Source organism: Onychostoma macrolepis, chromosome 21 (assembly GCF_012432095.1).
Source record: "Onychostoma macrolepis isolate SWU-2019 chromosome 21, ASM1243209v1, whole genome shotgun sequence".
NCBI lineage: Eukaryota > Metazoa > Chordata > Actinopteri > Cypriniformes > Cyprinidae > Onychostoma > Onychostoma macrolepis.
In genome coordinates this window covers 18,364,795-18,392,717 of record NC_081175.1, presented here as the reverse complement: position 1 = coordinate 18,392,717, position 27,923 = coordinate 18,364,795, and the positions used below count along the sequence as shown (strand labels likewise).

The window sequence follows — 27,923 nt, the reverse complement described above, 5'->3', positions numbered from 1 at the left end:
ATTAATGTTATTTTGAAAACATAATTTCATAGAAGTTTCTCTGCTGTTCAAAGAGGCCTGCAAAAGAAACACTTGAGGACTTGAGGACGAGGAGTGAGTTGGCTCAGCGTGGACTGCTGGGACTGTACCTAAGCTCTGTTATACTGAATGTTTTATGTAAAGGTAAAGAGACTCTCAATCGCCTCTTTAGAGTCATTCAGTAGTGCCTGACCATGTCAGTGAAACCCCAATACTTGCACCTAAACAGCTAGCAATCAGCACTATGCTAATTAGCAGGTGAAAACAAATAAAAGGTCAAGTGTAAGAACAGAACTGTGTCTGAAAGAGGAATTTTAATGTTTTATTGTGGTTTTTGGCTTAAACAGTAGATTTGATTATGAATGTTTAATAAATACAGTGAAATATCCATACAAATCTAGAGTTTTTTAACATAAAAAACAGGCGTGCTGTAAGACTAGTTTTGGTTACTCTCACATTTCAAGGCAATAGATAGTTAAAATGTTTAAATTAACATTTTTTGCTGTGCCTCATTGTTCCCAGGCTATCTCAGTGAGCTCAACAGTTGCTCCATCTTTGCTTTTTCCACCTCCGGACTCATCGGCAATTCCTGACCCTTCTTGTCCTGTGGAGCCAAAGAGAGAAATGAAGAGGACGAGATGAGTCAGCTGCTGGTAGTGAGAGGACTGAACCCGGGGTGCCACTAACAATCACAAACACTTCTCAGTGTGAAGCTCCCATTTAAACATTTCCGTATTGACCGGCGGAGGTAATGAGAGAGGTGTTAGCGCAACGTTATTTCCTCTGTGTGTGCAGCGGCGGAACAAATCCGCCAAAAGATAAACTCTAATCTCGCATGACATTTGTCTGATACGATTGCAGTGACACATTGGTTCTTTGGGGGAGAATAATCAAAGATTGCTATGGTTACTGACCATGCCATGATCATAATGAACTAAACCAGACCAGACGAACTTCTCGGCAGAGATGTTGCTTTAATGCTCTTGCTCTAATTAAACGCTATCCTATTCCTGTCAATCATTAGGCAACATTTTAAGGAATTATGAGTCAAGCAATCATTCTGAGAACATCTGCTAAATGTGTTCAACAGAATGCAAATGTCCAGATATTCACAGAGCTGCAGTGGAGGGATCTTCAGTGAGCTCTAATAAGCAGCTCAAAGTTACAGCTATTAATAGAATCAATCAAATCCTAAATAGGGAGGGCTGTTAGGGAAATAAATTTGCTATAAATTACTATTTTGAGAATTATTCACATCATTTGACTTTGAAGCTGTCACAAAGATGCAGATGCAGCAATTCAGCACAGCACTGATCGATTAAGAATGTGATTTGATTATTCATCTCCTACCTTAGGCATCTTGCGGAGGTTGGGAGAGAGCTTGAGGCTGGTGACATGGCCGTGGCCGTCGCCCACGATGATGATGGGATGGACAGGGTTGAATTCAATGTTGAAGAGCTTCGTCTTCTTGGACACTACTTTTTGCTGGCAGAGAGCCTCATATTTGTTGATGCTGAGGTCGAACACATGGACCTGAGAGAGAAATGGAGGAGGAGGAGCAGGCAGTTTTAGTCTTTGCTGTGATGCAAATTAATGCTGTGTGAGTTAATGCTGTGTGAGTTTATGGTTTGATATTTTCAGTGTAATTAGCACCTCTATAATGTATTCTCTTGCAATCAGCAAGCATAAGATAATGGATGTTAAATTTAATAGTAATCCCATCATCCTCATTGTCATTCATGTATCATGCTGCCCACCTAAGAATAATCTCAGCTCTGGCAGATGAAAGCCAGAGATGGGAGATGGGGGACACAGGATACAGACTTAGATACTCATTAGTAAATTTCTCAGACATTATTATTAGGATAAGTGGTTTGGAAAATGAATGTATGGATGATTTTTTTGTTTAGTTTTTTTGTTATTATCATCAAAATAGAATTTGTCTTAGTCTTAGAATGCAGAAATTGTGGATTTTACTATTGTGTATCTACAGAGGAGTCGGTTGCGCTGTTTACCTTTCCTTCAGTGGTGACAGCAGCAAAGACAGTGGAAGAATATGGAGCCCAGGCCACATCTGTCACTGCAGCTCCAATTTCCAATTCAAAGGTGAACATGGGAAATCTGTGAGAGACATGTATCGTTACTTTATAAACTACTATTCAGTCCAAATGAAGCTTTAACAGAAACTACATTGCACCCATTCTGAATTTGTCTAATGTGGGCATGCAGAGAGAGAGAGAGCATAGATTACAAATTTTAATATACTGTATATACAGTGAGGAAAATAAGTATTTGAACACCCTGCTATTTTGCAAGTTCTCCCACTTAGAAATCATGGAGGGTCTGAAATTGTCATCGTAGGTGCATGTCCACTGTGAGAGACATAATCTAAAAAAAATCCAGAAATCACAATGTATGATTTTTAACTATTTATTTGTATGATACAGCTGCAAATAAGTATTTGAACACCTGAGAAAATCAATGTTAATATTTGGTACAGTAGCCTTTGTTTGCAATTACAGAGGTCAAACGTTTCCTGTAGTTTTCACCAGGTTTGCACACACTGCAGGAGGGATTTTGGCCCACTCCTCCACACAGATCTTCTCTAGATCAGTCAGGTTTCTGGCCTGTCGCTGAGAAACACGGAGTTTGAGCTCCTCCAAAGATTCTCTATTGGGTTTAGGTCTGGAGACTGGCTAGGCCACGCCAGAACCTTGATATGCTTCTTACAGAGCCACTCCTTGGTTATCCTGGCTGTGTGCTTGGTCATTGTCATGTTGGAAGACCCAGCCTCGACCCATCTTCAATGCTCTAACTGAGGGAAGGAGGTTGTTCCCCAAAATCTCGCAATACATGGCCCCGGTCATCCTCTCCTTAATACAGTGCAGTCGCCTGTCCCATGTGCAGAAAAACACCCCAAAGCATGATGCTACCACCCCATGCTTCACAGTAGGGATGGTGTTCTTGGGATGGTACTCATCATTCTTCTTCCTCCAAACACGTTTACTGGAATTATCCCCAAAAGTTCTATTTTGGTCTCATCTGACCACATGACTTTCTCCCATGACTCCTCTGGATCATCCAAATGGTCATTGGCAAACTTAAGTCGGGCTGGACATGTGCTGGTTTAAGCAGGGAACCTTCCGTGCCATGCATGATTTCAAACCATGACGTCTTAGTGTATTACCAACAGTAACCTTGGAAACGGTGGTCCCAGCTCTTTTCAGGTCATTGACCAGCTCCTCCCGTGTAGTTCTGGGCTGATTTCTCACCTTTCTTAGGATCATTGAGACCCCACGGTGAGATCTTGCATGGAGCCCCAGTCCGAGGAGAATGACAGTCATGTTTAGCTTCTTCCATTTTCTAATGATTGCTCCAACAGTGGACCTTTTTCACCAAGCTGCTTGGCAATTTCCCGTAGCCCTTTCCAGCCTTGTGGAGGTGTACAATTTTGTCTCTAGTGTCTTTGGACAGCTCTTTGGTCTTAGCCATGTTAGTAGTTGGATTCTTACTGATTGTATGGGGTGGACAGGTGTCTTTATGCAGCTAACGACCTCAAACAGGTGCATCTAATTTAGGATAATAAATGGAGTGGAGGTGGACATTTTAAAGGCAGACTAACAGGTCTTTGAGGGTCAGAATTCTAGCTGATAGACAGGTGTTCAAATACTTATTTGCAGCTGTATCATACAAATAAATAGTTAAAAATCATACATTTTGATTTCTGGATTTTTTTTTTAGATTATGTCTCTCACAGTGGACATGCACCTACGATGACAATTTCAGACCCCTCCATGATTTCTAAGTGGGAGAACTTGCAAAATAGCAGGGTGTTCAAATACTTATTTTCCTCACTGTATATATATATATATATATATATATATATATATATATATATATATATATATATAGTTATTTTAATTTCAATATTGTAAAGAACTTAAACAGTATAAAAGTACACTCAGAAAAAGAGAGAACAGTACATCCAAAATCAACTAAAACCTATTGAAGAATCCATAAATTCTAACAATTTCTGGGACAACTGGAATTACCTGCATAAAAAAACATCATGAACAAGCAGCTAGGGGTGTGCAATATATATCGTCTGCGATAATATCGTAATTGTTGTTTTAACGATATGCAATTTGACAATATCGAGTATTTTGCAAAAACCAAACAAAACACCTACGCATACATCAGGGGCGGATCTAGAAAATAATTTTTAGGGTGGCAAAGGGGTGGCACGGGGTCTATGAAGGGTGGTAACACCAAAGCAAGCCCCCATCCATAGTTTTTGGGGATTGATTATCTGTCATGCACAGTTGTTCACAAATATTGCATTACCATTAAGTAATCATCTATACTGTTTAAAATGAACATTTTTCAATATCCATCATGGCACCAAGTCAATACACAATATAAAAAACTTCAACAGGTTCTAAATGTTTCTGAGCTTGTATCATTAAAGAAGACATGCGGTTCTATTAATATTACATAGGCTACTTAGATGGTATAAATCATGTTTTAGTGCAAGTTTAAGAGTAACACTTTTGAATTTTCTAACATTAGAAAGAAATACAATAATATCAAAGCATTGCAACTGGATCAGTTTTGAAAACAATGTTTGATTTTCTGTTATTACCAAAGGTGGGAATGTCTGTAATCACCCAGAACACACTATAAATAGTCATTGGCAAACTTAAGTCGGGCTGGACATGTGCTGGTTTAAGCAGGGGAACCTTCCGTGCCATGCATGATTTCAAACCATGACGTCTTAGTGTATTACCAACAGTAACCTTGGAAGCGGTGGTCCCAGCTCTTTTCAGGTCATTGACCAGCTCCTCCCGTGTAGTTCTGGGCTGATTTCTCACCTTTCTTAGGATCATTGAGACCCCACGGTGAGATCTTGCATGGAGCCCCAGTCCGAGGAGAATGACAGTCATGTTTAGCTTCTTCCATTTTCTAATGATTGCTCCAACAGTGGACCTTTTTCACCAAGCTGCTTGGCAATTTCCCGTAGCCCTTTCCAGCCTTGTGGAGGTGTACAATTTTGTCTCTAGTGTCTTTGGACAGCTCTTTGGTCTTAGCCATGTTAGTAGTTGGATTCTTACTGATTGTATGGGGTGGACAGGTGTCTTTATGCAGCTAACGACCTCAAACAGGTGCATCTAATTTAGGATAATAAATGGAGTGGAGGTGGACATTTTAAAGGCAGACTAACAGGTCTTTGAGGGTCAGAATTCTAGCTGATAGACAGGTGTTCAAATACTTATTTGCAGCTGTATCATACAAATAAATAGTTAAAAATCATACATTTTGATTTCTGGATTTTTTTTTTAGATTATGTCTCTCACAGTGGACATGCACCTACGATGACAATTTCAGACCCCTCCATGATTTCTAAGTGGGAGAACTTGCAAAATAGCAGGGTGTTCAAATACTTATTTTCCTCACTGTATATATATATATATATATATATATATATATATATATATATATATATATATATATATATAGTTATTTTAATTTCAATATTGTAAAGAACTTAAACAGTATAAAAGTACACTCAGAAAAAGAGAGAACTGTACATCCAAAATCAACTAAAACCTATTGAAGAATCCATAAATTCTAACAATTTCTGGGACAACTGGAATTACCTGCATAAAAAAACATCATGAACAAGCAGCTAGGGGTGTGCAATATATATCGTCTGCGATAATATCGTAATTGTTGTTTTAACGATATGCAATTTGACAATATCGAGTATTTTGCAAAAACCAAACAAAACACCTACGCATACATCAGGGGCGGATCTAGAAAATAATTTTTAGGGTGGCAAAGGGGTGGCACGGGGTCTATGAAGGGTGGTAACACCAAAGCAAGCCCCCATCCATAGTTTTTGGGGATTGATTATCTGTCATGCACAGTTGTTCACAAATATTGCATTACCATTAAGTAATCATCTATACTGTTTAAAATGAACATTTTCAATATCCATCATGGCACCAAGTCAATACACAATATAAAAAACTTCAACAGGTTCTAAATGTTTCTGAGCTTGTATCATTAAAGAAGACATGCGGTTCTATTAATATTACATAGGCTACTTAGATGGTATAAATCATGTTTTAGTGCAAGTTTAAGAGTAACACTTTTGAATTTTCTAACATTAGAAAGAAATACAATAATATCAAAGCATTGCAACTGGATCAGTTTTGAAAACAATGTTTGATTTTCTGTTATTACCAAAGGTGGGAATGTCTGTAATCACCCAGAACACACTATAAATAGTCTAGCAACACCCCAACAACTGCAAGAGCCTAGCAACAACCCAGAACATCCTAGCAACACTTTAGCAAACACCTAGAACATCTAACTGACCAAACTATTTATGTTTCTTAAACAAAAATTTAAGACAAGCCAGCATAAATGTGTCTATCAAACTTTTCAATCTAGTTATTACAGGTATTCTTAAATACTTACACACAATTCAAATACACAGATGACTTTCCTGCCCAGTGAAAACTCATGAGATCAATAACACTTAAAAAACTCTTAGGATTCAGGAATTATTATTGCAGCTCAATGTCTATTACAGTATACAACATAAATTAAATTACAGATAATAATAATAATTCAGCAATGAACTTTGGGGAACAATCGTTTTCATTTTACTACTGTAAAGTAATCTTGCAGTAGATGAAAAACACTAGAAAAGTTCAAATACCAAAGAATTGTATATGAACAAAATAAAAATAAGCAAATTCAGCATCCACTGCACATTTGGTCAAATTTCATTACAGTATACAGCAGTTTCCTGGTCTCCTGACACAAGACTAGCTATAGGCAGTCATTTCTCAGTTCTGAAAACATGCAGTAGCTACACATAAAAAATGATTACAAATAAAATTTGACAGTCACACGTTTGAAGGTGTACAACATGTAGAATATGGAAATTTCCATCATCTAATGTACTGGTACTGTACTGTAATTATACTGAATGTGTAAAACCCATGTATATTATTCATTCAGCTCTCTCCTCTCTCCGTTGTTAGGATGCAGAGATTCTGATTGGTGTAATCAGTTTTGCTACCTAATGTTTAACTTAATCATTGTTAAACTTTTTGAGAAACGAGTCTTTGTTTTGAGAACTGAATTAATGGTTTGGGAAAATGGACCAACTAAAATCAGTTATATTATGTTAACAATCGAGAAAACGTCAATACAATATTCTTACCTAACTCTACTATTAGTTTTCGTGATCTGCATCTTCTTATTGATTTCATGTTATTGTTTCGTCCGATATGGCAGAAGGGCCTCTATATCCATGATGAAAGTGGAGCGAGCGGTCGGAGAATCGATCACCAAACAATTACGGGATGAATCTCACTTATCTCAGACACATCCGGACGGGATTAGATTTCTCAGAGGACTTCTGAATAAACCGAGAATCAGTATCTGATTCACGAACAAATGCAAAAAACAATTCGTATGGGCCGCGCTTTGTGTTTTCGACTCAAAAAGAACCGGTTCATAAGAGTCATTTGTTAATGAAGCCGACTACACTGGGCGCGCTGCGTGCAACCATCGTGCAGAGTTTAGTGAAAGACTTGTTTGTTTGTTTTTTTTGCCATTATTTTCCGTTAGGCTGTCATCGCCGCGGCTGAAAAGTAACACATGAAGCACTGCTTACATTTATATTTTATTCTGTGATAATTCTGGGGTGGCACAGTTTTGCCACCGCGTGCCACCCCGGTAGATCCGCCCATGGCATACATTAGCCTACGTGATGATGAAGCGGGTTAAACGGTGCACGTGTGCAATTAGAGTGTGTTCTTTCACTGCATGATTCAGTCTATTAAAATGCATTAAGAATGATCGCAAAATTCAAGATATGGGGGCAGAAAATTTATATATTTACATTTCATGCCGTTTGTTCTTCAAAAATAAGCACGATTACAAATGTGATATTGATTTTATACAACAGTTCAATAAACAATAAGTTAATATTAAGAGATTTACGTTTTAGACCATATTTCCTGACAGCGCTTCATTCCTGAATGAATCAACCGTTAAATGATTCGGTTCAGTCGCAATGATTCACTTATTACCAGTGACTTTCTGCCACCTACTGGTGGTTTTAATTTCACATTTAAAGTCTATTTTCATTTTTAAAATAATTTTAAATATCAGTATTCAATTTATGATGTTTAAAAAGTAAAAAAAAAAAAACATTTATAACTGGTTAAATCACTCCATGTACCTCTGAGCTGCATTAAACTGTGTAAATACATCTAAATGCCACTTCAGATGCAATTTTGATGATACTGGTTTCATTTGTTTGGTAAAAGCCTAAATGTGTATTATCTTAATTGACTGATTAAATGTAACAATTTGACTCAAAAGATGTACACTTTTAGGAAAAAATTGCTTTATTAAAAAGGTAAAAATCAAACTAAACTTAAATGAAAAGATTAATCAATCACTGATGTGAACTGACCACACAGAATATGAAGATATCAAAAACTGCAGCTGTCCACGGCGGTCATATCAGCACAATAAGAATCTGCAAAATATCGTCCAATTATAGTTATCGAAAAAATCCCCAAAAAATAGAGATATAATTTTTTTCTTCAATATCGCACACCCCTACAAGCTGCCATAGAAAATGGAGACAGCTGGAAAAATCACTTTGAACAACTTTATAGTGAAATTAAAATGAACCCAGAACAAACCAAAAATATGAAAAAATTATTCATATGGAACATACAATTGGTAAATATCAAAACCCATTAAACTACCCCATTACAGAAAATGAAATGATTGATAAAATCCAGGCCCTAAAAAACAAAAAAGCAAGTGGACCTGTTATGATCCAGATGGGGATCAAACTCAGGCCTGCGGTGTGTGTATCCTGGGTACTTACTGCTGCTCCACTGGAGCAGATCAAACCCAACTGCAGAGGAAATAACCAAGAGGATCAGAGTCTGACTCTCAAAGTTCATTACTCAATGTGAAGAAAAATTCAAAGAACCAGAATTCAGTCTTCGAGACATTTAACAGGAATTTGCCAAAAGGAACTCAAAAAGGCACTCCTAGGAAGAAAATTAAACGTCAGGCAAGAGAGAAACCCAAAAGGAACATAACAGAAGACAGGAAAATCTTTAACCACAAATCCTTGGCAGCACCATACTCAAGCAGAAATCAGGACCAAACAAGAACAAGAGGCAGTGAGGCATTTAAATAAGATTGGCCATTAGGAGTGATTCAAAACCGGTGTGTTACAAGTCTCTAACAAGGTGGTGATCTGGGGCTGAACTTGCGCCACCTAGTGGTGAACCCAGGGAATCGCAGGCAGAACATTACAGGACCATATGGCATCCTCAACGAAATGCTCAAGAACACAGAGCACAAATTAAGATTGGCCCAACTAAAACTGTTCAACTTCGTTCTGAGTGTTGGTCATTTCCCTGAAACCTGGAACCGAGGACTCATAACACCCATATTCAAGAGTGGAGACAAATCAGACCCAAACAATTACAGAGGCATCCGTGTATGCAGTAATCTGGGGAAGCTGTTCTGCAATATCATCAACATAAGACTTGTACACTTCCTTACAGAGCACAATGTCCTCATCAAAAGTCAAACTGGATTCTTACCAGATTATAGAACAACAGACCACATCTTCACCCTACACATCCTGATCGACAAATATATTAACCAAAACAAAACTTTGTAGATTTCCAAAAGGCCTTTGATTCAATTTGGCATGAAGGTCTGCTGTCAAAACTTCTAGAATCAGGTACTGGGGGTAAAACATACAATATTATAAAAATAATGTATTCAAACAATCAATGCGCAATTAAAATTGGAAATAAACGAACAGAATTCTTCACTCAAGGGCGGGGTGTGAGGCAGGGCTGCCCACTATCACAAACCCTCTTCAATATTTACATTAATGAATTGGCAAAAGTCCTGGAACAATCAACAGCACCTGGCCTCACACTACATGACTCCAACATAAAGTTCTTGCTGTTTGCAGATGATCTGGTTCTGCTGTCTCCAACAGAAGAGGGTCTACAGCAGAACCTAGACATCCTGCACAAGTTCTGTCAGGCCTGGCCCCTGACTATTAATCCTAACAAAACTAAAGTACTAACATTCCAGAAAAGACCCAGACTTCAGGGAAAGAGACACAATTTCACCCTTGGTACGACCAAAATTTAATATGCCACAAACTACACATACCTCGGGCTGAAAATAAGTGCAACTGGTAAGCTAAATTTGACTGTGAATGAACTGAAAGAGAAAGCAAGAAGGGCCTTTCAAAAAATCTATTCAAATTGAAGTACCAATTAGAATCTGGCTCAAAATATTCCAATCAGTCATAGAACCTATTGCATTATATGGCAGTGAAGTGTGGGGTCCTCTCCTAAATCATGAATTTGAAAAATGGGACAAAAATCAGATCGAAACCCTGCATGCTGAGTTCTGTAAGAGCATCCTCAGAGTACAGAGGAACACACCGAACAACGCATGCAGGGCAGAATTAGGCCAATACCCTCTACTAATGCACATTGAGAAACCAGCCATCAAATTTTCGAAACACTTAAAAATGAGCGACCCCAACTCTCACCATTTTAAAGCCCTTAAAAACCATGACGTGAACCCTGAAAAAAGTCCCCTGATTCAGATGATCCTGAAGCTGCAAAAACAGACTAACATGACTAACAATTTCCAGCATCAGGACACTGATATATTAATCCACAAAATTCGGCCCAACCAAATTATAAAAGCACAAAAAGAAAATGATCTAACCTATTGGAAAGAAATAACAGAAAAACAAAGTAAACTTGAATGTTATTTGGCCCTAAATAGAGATTACACCACTGCAGACTATCTGAGTACAGTGAAAGACTGTAAACCAAGAAGACAGAAGTACAGACTGAGCAACCATACTCTCACTATAGAGACGGGCAGATATCAACAGCACTGGCTGCCCAAAGAGAGGCGCATCTGCCCATACTGTACCCACGGGGAAGTGGAGACAGAGCAACACTTCCTCACCAGCTGCCCTAACTATGAAGAAATTAGAAAGAAATTTTATCCCAAATTTGAAACACTTTGCCCTGACTTCAAAATGTTAAACAAGAAAACACAACTTCAATATTTATTAGGTGAAAAACAAGATTGTATCTTACTAGCAGCAAGATACATTGACACCTGTCACAAAAAGAGGGAGGAGTCAACAAAACAGTAATGCGCCCATAAACACACACACACCACACACCACACTAAATTTTAAATTGTTCATACAATTCTACAATTCGTAGAATTGATTTGTTCTATTTTGTTTTATTATATACTGTATATACACATGCATGTATTTATTTTTTCTTTAAATACATATTTGTTCTATATTTAATGTAAACGCTATGTTTTGGCAATACATTGTAACAATTGTCATGCCAGTAAAGCACATATTGAATTGAATTGAATTGAGAGAGAGAGAGAGAGAGAGAGAGAAATTGATTTTTAAAAGACCTTTAATACAAATTAACTCCACTTAACAGTAACATTATTTTAAAAAACACCTATTTCTTACATGAATTGGGTAAAGTAAAAACTAATAAAACTTATAAAAACTAAAATCAATCAGCAATCTCGACTTTACCATGGCGCTAAAAATTGACACAAGATTTAATTCCTGATTCTGTTCAATTTTATCTTTCCTACTCATGTAAATTGCCATTTTACTTTTACCCAAAATAAAATAGCTGACACTCTCTCTGTCGTCTCCTCGAATATTCAACACCCAAAAAATTTTTTGCATTGAAAATGTTTCACCAAACAATTCAAACTAATTTTTTAAGACCTCAAACAAAGATTGCAATCTATAACAATGCATAAAAGACATTGTTGACTAACATTAGGATTCAACACAGATATAAAAGCATTAACAGCAATGATACAGTGTAAAATTTTCCACTGCAAATCTCCAATTTTTTTATTTAATGGGCCCGCAAGGGTAGTTTCTCCATAGCTTGATCTAAAATGATTAAAATCTAAAGAAATTTCTGATCATCCTCCATAACGTGGTGGCTATTTACATCTCATATCATATGTAAACACTTGTGTTACCACGGCAATGACTGACGCATTTGAATTGCATTCCAAAGAGATCTGTTATCAGCCCCGCAGTGGAAAACGAAACCATAACTGTACCGGCCGGCTCGGATCGGCATGGAATGGAACGGTTATGCAAAGAGAACCGTTCAGCGCGATGGTGGAAAAGCGGCTATTGTCTTATAGGGGTAGAACCCTTATTATTAATAATCTTGTTTCTTCATCTCTTTGGCATCGTTTGATGTGTGTTGATCCGCCACCACTCTTGCTTAATAAGATCGAATCAATGACGATAGACTTTTTATGGGATAAAATGCACTGGGTGCTTCATAACATGTTATACCTACCAAAAAAAGAAGGTGGGCAAGGACTTGTGCATTTGCAAAGCAGAACGGCAACTTTTCGAGTGCAATTTATGCAACATTTTCTTACTGGCCCTGAGTCAGTAAGTTGGAGAGCAATAGCAAGTGCTATTTTAAAGACTGTGGCTGGTTTAAACCTGGATAAATCTTTATTTTTATTGGACCCAAAAACTTTGAGTGTGGCAAATTTTCTAGTTTTTTATCGGAATCTTTTTCAATTCCAAAGGACAAATGATTCCACATCCTTGCATTGGCTTTTGGAAGAACCATTGGTTTATGGTGCAAGACTGGACTTAACTAGTGCATCAGCTTTATTGATTGGAATTTTCACAAATACTAAGGTGGTGACACTTCGCCAGCTGTTAAGTTTGGCTGGTCCAGATTTCGTTGAGGTGGATGTGGTGGCCACAAAGTTGGGGGTTAGATCAACTCGAATGGTTGAGAAATTATTACAAAAGATACAGGTTTGTATCACAACTGAAGAGGCTGATTTATTGAGAAGATATTGTGATGGGGAAATTGTTTCCTGTGATAAAGATGTCTTTCCAAGGTTGTTGATTTCATCTAATTTTGAGGAGTGTGGTGGAATTTTTTTGGATTCAGAAAAAAAATTGTATATGGATTTTAAAGGAATGAATGGTAAGACATTGTATAAATTATGTGTTAATAAAAAAGCACTGAATGGGAAAACTGATACACCATGGAGAACTGTTTTAAGGTTGGATGAAGTTTTTAAGCCAAACTGGAAAACGTTTTACAAGCCACCCATGCTGGCTTTTTGCGGGCACAGTCGACTAGGGCCAGCCCACACCAAACCTAAACAGGCCCAGTGCGGGCTTGCCCAGGCAAGGCCCACAGCTTTGGGCTCACCGCAGGCTCTCTGTGAGCAGCCCACACTATGGTCCAGCCCACATTAATCCAATGATGGCCCAGTGTGGGCCAGACATGAGCCTGTTAAGAAAAATTTTGTGGGCAGGTTTCTTCCTTATCACTTGGGATGCTAGGGTGTTTTAGGTTTCCTCATGTAAAGCCATGTGGTAGATAGAGTTAGCAATAGCAAGCAGCATGGCTCACCTGCTGAACACATTGTGCTGGGTCCTGGTTGGTAAATGTATCATTTCAAGCCCAGTCTAAAGGAGTTTTTTTTTTTTTTTTTCTATTTAAAAATGTACATTGCTGATGTTTTTTGCAGAGATGATACATGTATGTATATCCTATGTTTGGATTGATGCTAATAGTTTAAGACAGTGTATTTGTATGCATTTTAGAATGACTCTTTACTGGTGAGGTAACCACATCATGGTCCAGTTTGAATATGGATTTAAAGTTCTTTTCGACGTGAGACCATAGTCTGGACTATTTTTGGTTGTTCCTGGTTAGGAAGAGCTGTGGCATGTTTTCATTACAAGAGGTTGGATTATTCATGCACGTGTTTTGACATTGATGCACTACAGATAAGACTTTCACACACATCAACCTTCACATGACGAAATGCTACGATCTTACATTGCATTATTTTTGTTTGTTTTTTTTTGTACTTTTGTGTATTAACATTTTTGGCTATATGTAGCTGTATTAACCTGAATTTAATGTTTTATATTTTGTATTTAATAAATCTATTTATTTGAAATCCCTTTGACTACTGTACATTTTTGACAATATAGACATTAGTTATGTGGTGACTGCATCCATTTCAGATGTATAATAACTGTTTTTCCCAAAGATTTAAGTTATAGTTGCTGTAAAGTATTTAAAGTGAAACAGATCAGGGATGCCCAGCCCTGTTCCTGGAGATCTACCTTCCTGGAGAGTTCAGCTCCAACCCTGATTAAACAAACCTGTCTGTAATTATCAAGTGCTGCTTCAGATCCTAATTAGTTGGTTCAGGTGTGTTTGATCAGGACCAGGTTGTAGATTAATAGTGTGGGCTAAGTGAGGGCTACCCGTGCAGGGCCAGCACTAAGGGGCCAACGTGTTGCCAACAGTGTTGGGCAGTAACTAGTTACTAGTAATTAGTTACTGTAATAATATTACTTTTTGCAGTAACTAGTAGTGTAACTAATTACTAATAATATTTTAGTAATAATATTACAGTTACTTTCCATAAAACAGCTTAGTTACTTAGTTACTTTTGATGCCTCAACCCCGCTGATTTAAAATCCAACAATCAAATAATTCCTGGATTTATTTTCATAATTTTCACGACTCGCACATGCATGTGATGTCCCCAGTGCTGCAAGCAAGCTTGGAATATGGAAAAGCAGATAGAAATATTGCATTATCGGCATGTGGTACATTATATTAATATAATATAATTTAAAATATTTTTTGAAAATTAAACAGTTTCTTACAAACTCATGTGATTTGATAAAATACATAACGAAATTTAATCGCATATGGGTAACAGAAAAATTACTTCAAGCTACACATGACAATTAATGAGATTAATACAACACTTGTACTTGAATGCCACTATCAATCACTATTGAGTGTTTGTAATAACTTCTGACTGTGATCCAATGTGGATTTTGGTCAAATGATGAGGCAGAAATATGTTGTTAGTAATATTGTAGAAGAATTTTATCTGGAAGATACACAGTTACAGCTTCTGTGGGGCGTGAAGAAAAAGTAATGTAACTAGTAGTGTAACTAATTACTGTTGCCAGAAAGTAATAAGTAAAGTAACAATATTACCTTTGAAAGGAGTAACTAGTAGGGAGTAATATATTACATTCTTTGAGTAACTAACCCAACACTGGTTGCCAATGAGCAAAATCTCAGAGGTCCTGCGCTGGCAGCCCGCTGGGAGCCCTTATGCTAGCCCCAAGTGGGCCCGTGAAGGGCCAGTGCAGGCTTGTTTGCAGGGTAGCAGCCAGGAAACAGACAAGTGATAGATCGTGAGTGACGACGTCATGCACACGCACTCTACCAGCACGGTTGTCTAACCGGGCCGAGAACGGTTTGTAATTGTGCCGCGCCGTACAAGGCTCACGTGGAAATACAACTGGAACTGTACCTGACAGTTCTTAGAACCGTTCGGCCCGAAAGTGGAAAAGCGGCTAATGTTTGCTTTATCCACCTCCATTTATCCAAGCGACCCTTTATTTTCTCAGCCAACCCTTCCCAATTTTTGACTGAAAAGATTCATCTCCTAAATAAACTCCCAAATATTTTAGCCGTCTCTTTTCAAACTGAGCCCAACTGGAAGTTTAGGGGCCGCTGTTATCCATTCACCCACCAAAACAGCCTCGCTTTTTACCCAGTTAACTTCTGCGGCTGATAACATTTTAAAATCTTCCAGTTTTCATTAAAATTTCCACATCATTTTGCTCTTTAACAATTACAATAATGTCATCAGCATAAGCTGATAAAACAAAAGTACTTTCACTTTTTGACAATGATAAACCTCTTAAAACCTTTCTCAGGGTGTTTCTCAAACGGAAGGCTGCATCCTTCCTAGTTCAGTCCTTCAGAGTCTTGTAGGCTAGACTCCTCCTCAGCATATAAACGCTAGAATGAGACGCTCTAGTAAGTGTGCGTGGCTACATCACACATGTTCCCGCCTTCACCATCACGACACAAAAACACTAATAAAACTTAGTTTTGGAAAAAAACCTTTGTATTACAAATCTTTATATTATTTGGCTTTCTATTAATGCAATACAATGAAAAACCGCCGTCTATAATCTCCCTGTGGCATAAATTATTGGCAGTTTAGTGTTTAGTAAGTAATTTACACCAAAACGTGTAAATAGATAACATCTATCCTTTCATGTCCGAAAACATTATTTTTGTCTTAGATTTCATAATAAATTCAGACAAGCTCAGTACTGACTCGTGTTTCGTCGGTTTATTTTCATGAAATGGAATGCGTACAAAGGATTGTGGGTGATTGAATGTTGCGGAGGATACATCCCATGCATCCTTCAAATTCAGCTGAAAGAAGGATGCGAGACGAAGGCTGTCTTTCAAGGATCCTTCCGATTGAGATGGCCTTCAGCGACGTTTTATGACGTGGCAGCCGAGATATGCAACCTTTGTAGGATGTAGCCTTCCGTTTGAGAAACACCCTCAATCTATGTAAAAGTGGTTCTACTGCCAAAGTGTCATGCCTGACAATGAGCAACCTTGCCTAACTCCACGTTGAACTTTGAAAGGTGCACACAAGCCACCATTAAATTTCAACATACTCTCAATGTTACTATATAATACTCTAATGTAACTTTTAAAAACAGAATTAAATCCAAATACATCTAAAACTTCCCATAAATAATCATGCTCTATGCGGTCAAATGCTTTTTCTTGATCAATGGAAATCAAGCCAAAATTTACACCACAAATTTGAGAAAAATCTATCAAATCCCGAATTAAAACAATGTTATCAAAGATAACTCTACCAGGCACACAGTAGGATTGGTTAGGATTAATTATATCCTCTAAGACTTCCTTTTATCTATTCGTCAATAGTTTAGACAAAATTTTATAGTCAGAGCACAGTAATGATACTGGTCTCCAGTTTTTAATATCGCTTAAATCGCCTTTCTTTAGCAGGAGAGTAAGAATTGCTCTCCTACTATTTAATGGTAACAAACCTCTAACTAAACTATCACTAAGGACTGCAAGCAAGTCCTCCCCTACAATACCCCAATATGCTTTATAAAACTCAAAGGGAATTCCATCTATCCCTGGAACTTTCCCATTTTGCATACTTTGAAGAGCATCATACAATTCGTTTAAAGTAATAGCTTTACTGAGTATCACATTAGCACTTTCAGAGATTTTAGGCAAATCTTCAAAGAAAATATTACCTTCATCTTGACCTCTCCTGTGATCACAACTATAAAGATTTTTATAGAATTTAACAGCTCTTTCTCTCATTTCAACTGGATCGGACAACAAAACCCCAGTTTCAGAACGTAAATTCTGTATATGACGTCTCTGACCATTCTTTTTTTCCAATCCAAAAAATAAAAACTTTGACAGAACATCCAACTGCTCCACATTCTGGAAACGTGATCTAACTAGTGCCCCCTGTCAGGGATGTGCACAGACATTTTGAGGGGCAGGGGCTCAAGTGGAAAAAAAGGCACTTCTCATATTCATTAAATTTTTTTTTCTAAACAAAACGTTAAATATATTAGGGGTGTGTGACACTGACAAAAATCGATATTGATAACGATATCTTAATCGTGGCTATCGTGGACAGCTGACTCCTAAAGTTTTTGATATTCTGCATACTCTGTGGTGATCAGTTCACAGCAGTGATAGAAATTAATCTTTTCCAATAAGTTTAAATCGTTTTTTTTTTTTACCTTTTATGGGCATTTTTACCTTTATAAAGCCCTGCATGAGTGTGCATCATATTTTCAGTCAAATTCTTAAATTGAATCAGTCAATTAGAATAAGTCATTTAAGCTGTTACCAAGCAAATGAAATCAGTATTGACAAAATTAATCTTTGCAATTCAGAGAAAATGCATTAGAAGTGGCATTTAGATGTATTTACACACTGTTTAATGCAGGACATGAATGCATTTAACCTGCAGTTACAAATGCATTAATACTGTTTTGATATTTTAAACATAAAATGTTGAATACTGATATTTGAAATTATAAAAATAAAAAAACTGCCACTAGGTGGCAGCAAGTCACTGTTAATAAGTGAGTCATTGCGACTGAAGAGGGAGGGAGGGCTTCACTTCTGAAGGTTCTCAGCCTGTCTGTGATATGCATGTGCTGATCAATGTGTGCTACACTGCTGTGCTGTGCGTGCCTGTGCCGAGACGCGGAGGGAGAAAGGCATCGGAACTCGACAGTCTCATTTCCTGACCCAACCTGATATTTTGATTTTTATTTGTTTGACAGGAAAGCTGTGCGCAAACAGAAACACACACCCACACATATATATTCATTTATTAAAAAAAAAAAAAAAAAACTCCCCAGCAAAAGGGCACTTTAATGAGATTAATACAACACTTGTACTTGAATGCCACTATCAATCACTATTGAGTGTTTGTAATAACTTCTGACTGTGATCCAATGTGGATTTTGGTCAAATGATGAGGCAGAAATATGTTGTTAGTAATATTGTAGAAGAATTTTATCTGGAAGATACACAGTTACAGCTTCTGTGGGCGTGAAGAAAAAGTAATGTAACTAGTAGTGTAACTAATTACTGTTGCCAGAAAGTAATAAGTAAAGTAACAATATTACCTTTGAAAGGAGTAACTAGTAGGGAGTAATATATTACATTCTTTGAGTAACTAACCCAACACTGGTTGCCAATGAGCAAAATCTCAGAGGTCCTGCGCTGGCAGCCCGCTGGGAGCCCTTATGCTAGCCCCAAGTGGGCCCGTGAAGGGCCAGTGCAGGCTTGTTTGCAGGGTAGCAGCCAGGAAACAGACAAGTGATAGATCGTGAGTGACGACGTCATGCACACGCACTCTACCAGCACGGTTGTCTAACCGGGCCGAGAACGGTTTGTAATCGTGCCGCGCCGTACAAGGCTCACGTGGAAATACAACTGGAACTGTACCTGACAGTTCTTAGAACCGTTCGGCCCGAAAGTGGAAAAGCGGCTAATGTTTGCTTTATCCACCTCCATTTATCCAAGCGACCCTTTATTTTCTCAGCCAACCCTTCCCAATTTTTTGACTGAAAAGATTCATCTCCTAAATAAACTCCCAAATATTTTAGCCCGTCTCTTTTCAAACTGAGCCCAACTGGAAGTTTAGGGGGCCGCTGTTATCCATTCACCCACCAAAACAGCCTCGCTTTTTACCCAGTTAACTTCTGCGGCTGATAACATTTTAAAATCTTCCAGTTTTCATTAAAATTTCCACATCATTTTGCTCTTTAACAATTACAATAATGTCATCAGCATAAGCTGATAAAACAAAAGTACTTTCACTTTTTGACAATGATAAACCTCTTAAAACCTTTCTCAGGGTGTTTCTCAAACGGAAGGCTGCATCCTTCCTAGTTCAGTCCTTCAGAGTCTTGTAGGCTAGACTCCTCCTCAGCATATAAACGCTAGAATGAGACGCTCTAGTAAGTGTGCGTGGCTACATCACACATGTTCCCGCCTTCACCATCACGACACAAAAACACTAATAAAACTTAGTTTTGGAAAAAAACCTTTGTATTACAAATCTTTATATTATTTGGCTTTCTATTAATGCAATACAATGAAAACCGCCGTCTATAATCTCCCTGTGGCATAAATTATTGGCAGTTTAGTGTTTAGTAAGTAATTTACACCAAAACGTGTAAATAGATAACATCTATCCTTTCATGTCCGAAAACATTATTTTTGTCTTAGATTTCATAATAAATTCAGACAAGCTCAGTACTGACTCGTGTTTCGTCGGTTTATTTTCATGAAATGGAATGCGTACAAAGGATTGTGGGTGATTGAATGTTGCGGAGGATACATCCCATGCATCCTTCAAATTCAGCTGAAAGAAGGATGCGAGACGAAGGCTGTCTTTCAAGGATCCTTCCGATTGAGATGGCCTTCAGCGACGCTTTTATGACGTGGCAGCCGAGATATGCAACCTTTGTAGGATGTAGCCTTCCGTTTGAGAAACACCCTCAATCTATGTAAAAGTGGTTCTACTGCCAAAGTGTCATGCCTGACAATGAGCAACCTTGCCTAACTCCACGTTGAACTTTGAAAGGTGCACACAAGCCACCATTAAATTTCAACATACTCTCAATGTTACTATATAATACTCTAATGTAACTTTTAAAAACAGAATTAAATCCAAATACATCTAAAACTTCCCATAAATAATCATGCTCTATGCGGTCAAATGCTTTTTCTTGATCAATGGAAATCAAGCCAAAATTTACACCACAAATTTGAGAAAAATCTATCAAATCCCGAATTAAAACAATGTTATCAAAGATAACTCTACCAGGCACACAGGTTTTATTAAACAAAACAGCAACTCCACCACTGAGTGAGGTATTATGACTCAGAAAAAGAAGACCACCCCATTCCTTAGCCCATTCAATAGCAATTTTTCATCACTATGTATCTCCTGCAAAAACAAGACATCAATTTTATTTTGATTCACTACTTCATAGATCTGTGCTCTCTTTCTGTAGTCTCTAGCCCCATTCACATTTAAAGATGCAATGCGAATGTTACTCATCAAAAAAATTAAGAAAGAGGCATCCACTCCATAGTCAATACATGACCAACTAGATTGTGAGCAAACTGAAACATTTGAATCAGAGCAATCGCTCTCACTACTTTCATTGTCTAACTTTTCCTCCTCGTGATTCTTTCTGGCCTGTTTCAAAACCAAACTCTTGTCACTTTTTTTCCTCTTCAAAGGTGTTTTAAAAACAACCTGATCCATGGCCATTAACATATCATTCTGAACCACATTCTCTAAATGTGATTCAGTATCAGAAAGTTGACTCAAACTCACTTGTGTATTTACTATTGCTTCTTCTCCACCATCAGTATTGTTACTTTCATCCATCTCAAGGATGGTCAAATCAGACTTTTTGGTGCATATTTCATCACTTTCATCACTTTGTCTAATCAAACCAGAATCAACATTGTTAGCTGCTGACACAACTCTTTTCTGATGACTAGAGCTCAAGTCATTAGAAGTAGTAGCAACTTCTCCATTTTCATTCTGAGCATTCTTATCTTTAGCACTGTTATCCTGCTCACTTTGATCAGCGACGAATCAAATGACCAGACTTTCCACAAAAAAAAACACTTCATCATGTTTGTAGAAACAAAGACTGTGTAATCAAAATCATCAAACTTCAATTTAAAGTTTAAGTCAAGGTCACAACGATTTCCATTTAGTATCATGTACGTGAATCGTCTAAACGATACTACATGTTTCACCAACTCCAATTTACTCCCAATAGCGATCTTTTCTATGGGAGCAATAAGTTTGCCAAAGCGTGACAATTCTTGGGTCAACATCTCACCTTTGATGACATTGCCCAACGACATTGCCAACCACTACACCACTACACTACACTCCTCCACGCTCCCCGCAGACACCACCTTCACCCTGTGGCGCTGCGTGAGTGAATCTAGAGCATTAGCTCCCTGAGTCGCCATCCCTCCCAGTGCAAGGACTGGTTTTGGCGCTCAACAAAAAGGCTTCTCTTCTAAATTCACAACAAATAAACTTTAACTTAACAAAAAACAAATGAAAAAAAAAAAGAGACTTATTACTGCCACAGCGGGAGAAAAACCACACACTCACCACACCGCTCACTCCACTCACTCATCAAACGCCCGCACATGCGCACAGAAATAGAGAGAGAGAGAGAGAGATCCAGATCCTTTCACATGTAGGCTGTCGGAGTAACTAATGTCTAATTGTCTAATTGTGAAAAATAACAGAGGCACATCTGTGCTATGCTTTAAAAGCATCAACAAGACTGTCACAACCAGTAAGAAAAAGAGAGAATCAGTAGTACCACATAATCCCAATTAAAGGAGAGTGCTTGACACTCTTGAGTTAACAGATGAATTTATCCGCTGCCGTTTGTATGTACACCAGACTTGACAATTCTCTGTATATCACTGCCTGCCACTCTCAGAGCTTATACCATGAGATTAAAGTGATCAGTTTTCAACAGCACACACATTTTTAGTATGGAAAGATTAATACACACTGTCATATAAAAGTTTGGGCTCCGTAAGATTTTTTGATGTTTTTGAAAGAAGTTTCTTACATTCACCATGGCTGCATTTATTTGATGAAAAATACAGTAAAAGCAATAATATTGTGAAACTTGACAATTTAAAATTACTCTTTTCTATTTTAATGTATTTTAAAATGTAGTTTATTCCTATGATGGCAAAGCCAAATTTTCAGCAGCCAATACTTCAGTCTTTAGTGTCACATTATGCTTCAGAAATCATCAGCTTTGCCACACAGATTTTGATACTTGAACAGCTTAATAAAACAGGCCGTCAGTCATAGTAGATTAAAGGCTAGTTGTTGGTGCAAATACGAGGTACATTCCTATTCTTGAAATAAACACCTAATATTTCTTTGACACATGTAGTCAACATAACCAAAAGTTGTTAATATTTGTTAATATTATTTGAGGTACTGTATGGTGGAGGGGGCTTGTGCGCTCTCGCAGAATTAGAACTTAATTGCATCTGTCGGGTACACGCTTAAATGAGAATTGATGCCATGGGCCAAATTTAAATAAAAACTAAAATGTAAAATTAAAAAAATTAAAAAATGTCTTGGACAAAAAGGGAACTTATATAGTCAGAGGAAAAAAGGGCAGGTGCCTGCCAGTTATACTCGCTACACGGGATGATCTATTGGTGCAAAATTTCACATCAGGTAAAAAAACCCGAAACTATATATCAACAATTACAAACTGTATATGAGAGCAACAGTTCCTATGTCAACAGTCTAATGCACGGAACATCCTTAAATAATGTACAGTGGCCTAATAAAGAGTTATGAGCCAGAGTTTTTATCGACGCATCAGAATTACACAGGCAGCGTGGCGCTTGATTAGCCTACCCAAAAAGAGTGAGAAGATGTTTGGCCTGTTGGTGAGATTTGGTAAATTACCCTATAGTACAATCTACTCTCTATGCTATCAAATTTCACTAAGTATGTTCCTAATAGAAATATGATTCAGCACATAATTGCATCAATTGTTAAAACACAAATAGATTGACTGATTTAACATTTAAGTAAGATAACTGTAAAAAATAAATTTAAAATTATTATTATTATTATTTAAATTGTAACAGGCTGGAAAAGGCTGCTGTAGACATAGTGCTGTAGGGAATGGTGCTCATACTTCATAGTTTGATCCCAAATTTTGACCATCCAGTCCCAGCTGCAGGAGATGAAGACATCAGGATGGAAGGGATTCCACCTCACACGAGTGACATTCATGAAGTGGGCATCATATGTCTCCACGAACCTATTATAGAGTTTGGAGCCCTGTGAAACACAAACTCATTACTGGTTAAATTAACGTTACAAAACTGCAGTTTTGTACAACAGCACTCTTACTCCTGTTATACTGCTTAACTATCCGCTGGTGATTATGAATAACATTTGCAGAAGTAATAGTGACATTTAAGACATTCCTTGCAAAGAGATCAACGCAATATTTCTTGTATTAATCCTGCAGCATCTGTTAAACTTTAAGGGATGTTGCCTTAACATGATGCATATATACTTATTTCTGTAATACATGTGAATGGCAAATACATTTGTTTTGAAAGGTGGAATTAACACCATTGTGTGTGTGTGTTTGTAGAAGTGGAAGGATGTTGGAGTCAGTAGGTCTCAGTAGTTTTTGCATGTGATGTTTGTAACTTAGAAGAAAAAAAGTCATACAGAGCAAAGTAAGGCACACAGAGGAGAAACAAAACTGTCTGGTCTGTCAAAATGAATAGTTTGATGCTAGTCTACCCCTGGCTGGCAGAGTGAAAAATATAAATAAAGAAGGAGAGACAGAGACAGAATGTTATTAGCTGATGCCACCCCTTGCTGCTGTGATAGCAGTGCAGAGACATTATAACCAAATTATAATCTTTATAAATCACACTTAAGAGAGTGTGCAGTTATAATGTTTCCTCATTTAGTTTCCCCAAACGGTATGCGTTTGTTTTACTACTTTATTTAGTGGTGCAGAGACAGGCAGCTAATAAGAAAATTTCCTTGTTTGATGATATTATAAACAGTGACTGCACAGCAGGAGACAACCACCACAAACACAACAAGCTCCCGATTCTAACACAGAACAACGAGACGACTCAAGACTGCAGATCTTCAGAGAGCAGGATGTTTACAGGGTATTTGTTAATGTAAAATATATAGATTGAAAAAAAAGTTTAGTTGATTAATTGTATGACTGACCTTGTGAATCTTTCCATACTCGGTGCCAACAAGAAAATTATCCTTTTGCTTGTGGAAGTCCAGATTTGTTCCAACTAGTCCCATAAAGAAAATGTCTTCAGTGAGTATGATAATAATTAATGCATGCAATTTTTTACCATTAGCACCTTTGAGGAGCTTCTTATGAGACCTCAGACTCAAACATTTAACAAGTCATCTGAATTATCATCAAACCTCAATATCACCCATGAATGAAACACTGTCATACAAAGCTAAATGCAAATACCAGCTGTGGCAAGATCATATTTACATCTGTATTACGTGCAGGAAGGATGGGTAAAGTTTTTGTGATTGTGATTACATTTCCTGTTCTAAACTGTAAATATACAGTAGTCACAGCTGAAGGGCCCCTGTCCTTATACTGAGAGAAACCCCCACTCACATCATCACTGCATGTTTTTATAAACATAATTTTGTTCATATTGGTTGTGCAATGAAAGCTGCTAATAATGGAGGAATACCTGTGGAAAAGACATCCTTAAGGTTATCAGGAATTGTGTCTGGGACTGGGAGCTTGATCATGTCTGTGAAGACTAGTTCATGCTAAAATCCAAATGACTGGCATCAGACAACCTCGTACAAAAATGACTTGCTTTAGAATCAACTTTTAGATATTTCTTTCTGTACCTTTACCAGAGTCCAAGACACCACTCGTCCATCAGCAGACACAGAGATGAAGTTGTGATTACTGTCCAAATCATCTTTCTGCCACTTCACCTGTAACGAAGACAATGAAACACAAAACACAGAACAGGCAAGACTTTCTTATCAACCAAGTGTCACAGTAGTGTATATCTATGCAAGTATTGTTTAAAACAATAATATATTATATAGTATATTTGCACTGCATTGTGGGATAAGAGCACACTGCAGAGCGTACTCTGGTTGTGTATTGCACACTTTGGTAAATACACTATATTGCCAAAAGTATTGGGACACCTCCTTCTAATGAACAGGTTTGACTACTTTAGTAATTTCCATGAGTACAAATCTTAATGTTTAAGCATATAATGATATTCTAGGGAATTGTGTGCATCTAATTTCATAGTAACAGTTTGGAAAGGACCCTTTTCTATTCAATGCCTCTGTGTATAATGCAAGATAGACACAGTAGACAATACTGCATATTACAGAACTAGCAAGAGCAGAATGGCACTATTCTGAACATTGTATTAAACATACAGCTCCACTGTCACATCATACTTTAGGTAGTGAAGGTTTATCAGTATTGTTTTAATTGACTCCATGGTCACATCCTCATCCATACCTGTGTCACAGCACCTTTATGTCTGCCAGGGTTGGCTCTGCTGTTCCAAAAGGGCTCATCACTCTTTTTCCCTAGGTTATATACTGCAACACAGCCGTCATACAAACCTACAGCCACCAGGTGGGACAGATGCTCATGGATATCTACACACATTACGCCTGAGACCGTGTTAAAGATGAATTCTGGGTAATTGGGGTTCCTCAGGGTGTACAAGACAAGCATGCCACCCCCCTGCTGAGTAAATTCATCTGAACAGGAAAGATATAACACATTTCAGAGCCATTTAACTTACAAATGATTGCTTGTATATGGTAAATAGTAAACTTACCTGACCCAAGACCAACAGCAAACAAATCGTTGTGTTTTTGATCCCTAGAAATAAAAAAATACAAATGCCACTCAAAGAAGTGATTTTTATTTAACTTATGACTGCATTTTTTAATACAGTGTGAAACTCACCAGCAGAGAGCAGTCACAGGCAGACTTTTGGCTTTATCGTACTCGAATTTCCACAATGGGAGCAGAGTGCCCTTCTCTCCTCTGAATTCATCAGATGCATCCTCAAAATGCTTAAAATCTGGGGTTGGATATAAACACATTTACATAAGAAAAAGACATGCTTTTTTTTAAATATCTGTCCATCTGTCCGTAATCCAAAATTATGTAGCAGTGAAAATAAATAATTTCTTATAATTACCATATAAAATGTCTGCATATGCCCTGTGAAACACCTTACCCTCCACGTACCTGGCCAGCCCAGCCAGATGGGCTATATCATGAGTCTATAAGCACAAGAGGGGATTTGTTATAAAAGATAAGTCATTTTCTTGATGAAAGTGTATGCACTTTGTTACAACACAACCTTAATTTGTGAATCTTCAAATTCTTCCTCCTTTATGGACTGATGACTTGATTTGTCCCGCCTCTTAATTTCCTCTTGGTAAAAATCATAGATTTCCCACTGTAGAAAGAGCAGGGCATGCTAACATTGTATGTGTCCATATTCACCGTAATACATAGGCTAGTTCTGTTTTGCCGCAGGACAGGTCTAACACTAAATTTTGATCAAAATCATTCACTAGCAAATTAAAAGATTGTCTCACCTGGCTGGCTGTAGCGCTGAAGTTGGCGACCTTGGTGGACGTTAGTGGACTGGTTTGAGTTGCTTTGTCCTGCAAAATATTGTTTTTTAAAAAAAAGCAAACAGTGTTGTAATGTAATAGTAATAATTAATAGTAATGTAACCCATAGGACCAAGACTCTTCCACTGCTAAAGAGTATCTGAAATCCCAGCTTCTAGATATAGGCTAACTATCAGCAATCATGTTTTTAAATAATGGGGGTATATCAAGGATGTGTATTGTCGCCGCTTTCATTTTCTGTTGATACAAATGAGATGAGAATACATACATAACTTATATAAATGTGCAGACAATATGGCACTGGTTACACTTTTATGGAAAGGTTGTCAATCATGAGTATGAAGATGAGAATGGATGAGTTGAGATGAGTGTATGAGTATGGAAGTAGATTTTGAAATCTTGTTTAAAAGTTTTAAGGTATACTGCAAAGAGAGTCTCAGAATAATAATAAACAATAAATAAGTTAGTCTCAGAATGTTGAACACAGTTCAAGCCAAAAAAGTTATGTTGGTTTGAGAGAGCCACGACTCTCAAACACCAACTGTCAAAAATTACAATCAAAACAGACACACATCTATCTATTCTCAAGCCAACAAAAGGTCTGTTTATAAACTTTACTTTTCTAGTTTGCTTTCTCTATAATCGTTATCATACCTCTTCAGATTTCACCGTCTCAACTTTGCTTTCATCTTTTGCAGACATTTTTGCTTTCAACCGCTCTCGTCTCGGAAACTGCGTTGTCAGGGCAGCGGAATCTAGCTGACGTGACATTAATGCGCATGCGCATAACGAGATATTCCTCACCTGTGACTCAAGAACTGTAGAGCAATCCTTTTGTGTTGTGACAATTAACCTCTACTTTTTTGTTTAACTTGAATACTGAAGTGGTGTGATACTTGAAGTGCTGTTTGTATCTATCTTGATGTACGGAAGTAAAGGCGGGGCTTGGTTGTGAATCAACTGTCTTTAGACCTTCATTTCTGCGAATCGGTTCTTTTGAATAGTTCGTATGAATGAACATTATTAACGTGTAGCCTACGGATGATGAGGAGTTCTTCGAGAGATTGCCCATCTGTATG

At 37.6% G+C, this 27,923-nt stretch overlaps 1 protein-coding gene across 1 annotated transcript; it reads right to left on the bottom strand.

The window, feature by feature from the left end:
• Positions 1-321: 321 nt before the first annotated feature.
• Positions 322-27,923, bottom strand: LOC131528179 (dynein axonemal intermediate chain 1-like). Its single transcript, XM_058757158.1, has 14 exons — positions 27,499-27,923; positions 26,806-26,874; positions 26,565-26,663; positions 26,400-26,484; positions 26,162-26,279; positions 26,031-26,074; positions 25,703-25,950; positions 25,063-25,152; positions 24,897-24,978; positions 24,397-24,470; positions 23,327-23,472; positions 2,034-2,139; positions 1,369-1,551; positions 322-622 (listed from the first exon to the last, which is right to left on the bottom strand). Exons 1-14 carry the CDS (start codon positions 27,613-27,615, stop codon positions 542-544), a joined length of 1,542 nt encoding a protein of 513 aa, XP_058613141.1. The 5' UTR covers positions 27,616-27,923; the 3' UTR covers positions 322-541.

Excerpts from the sequence above, each read along its gene's own strand:
- LOC131528179 (XM_058757158.1), bottom strand. The coding sequence starts at position 27,615 with ATGTCACGTCAGCTAGATTCCGCTGCCCTGACAACGCAGTTTCCGAGA. Across the intron at positions 24,979-25,062 it reads TGTCTTGGACTCTGGTAAAG|CATGAACTAGTCTTCACAGA; the intron begins GTACAGAAAGAA and ends TTTGGATTTTAG. Across the intron at positions 23,473-24,396 it reads AGTATGGAAAGATTCACAAG|GGCTCCAAACTCTATAATAG; the intron begins GTCAGTCATACA and ends TGTGTTTCACAG.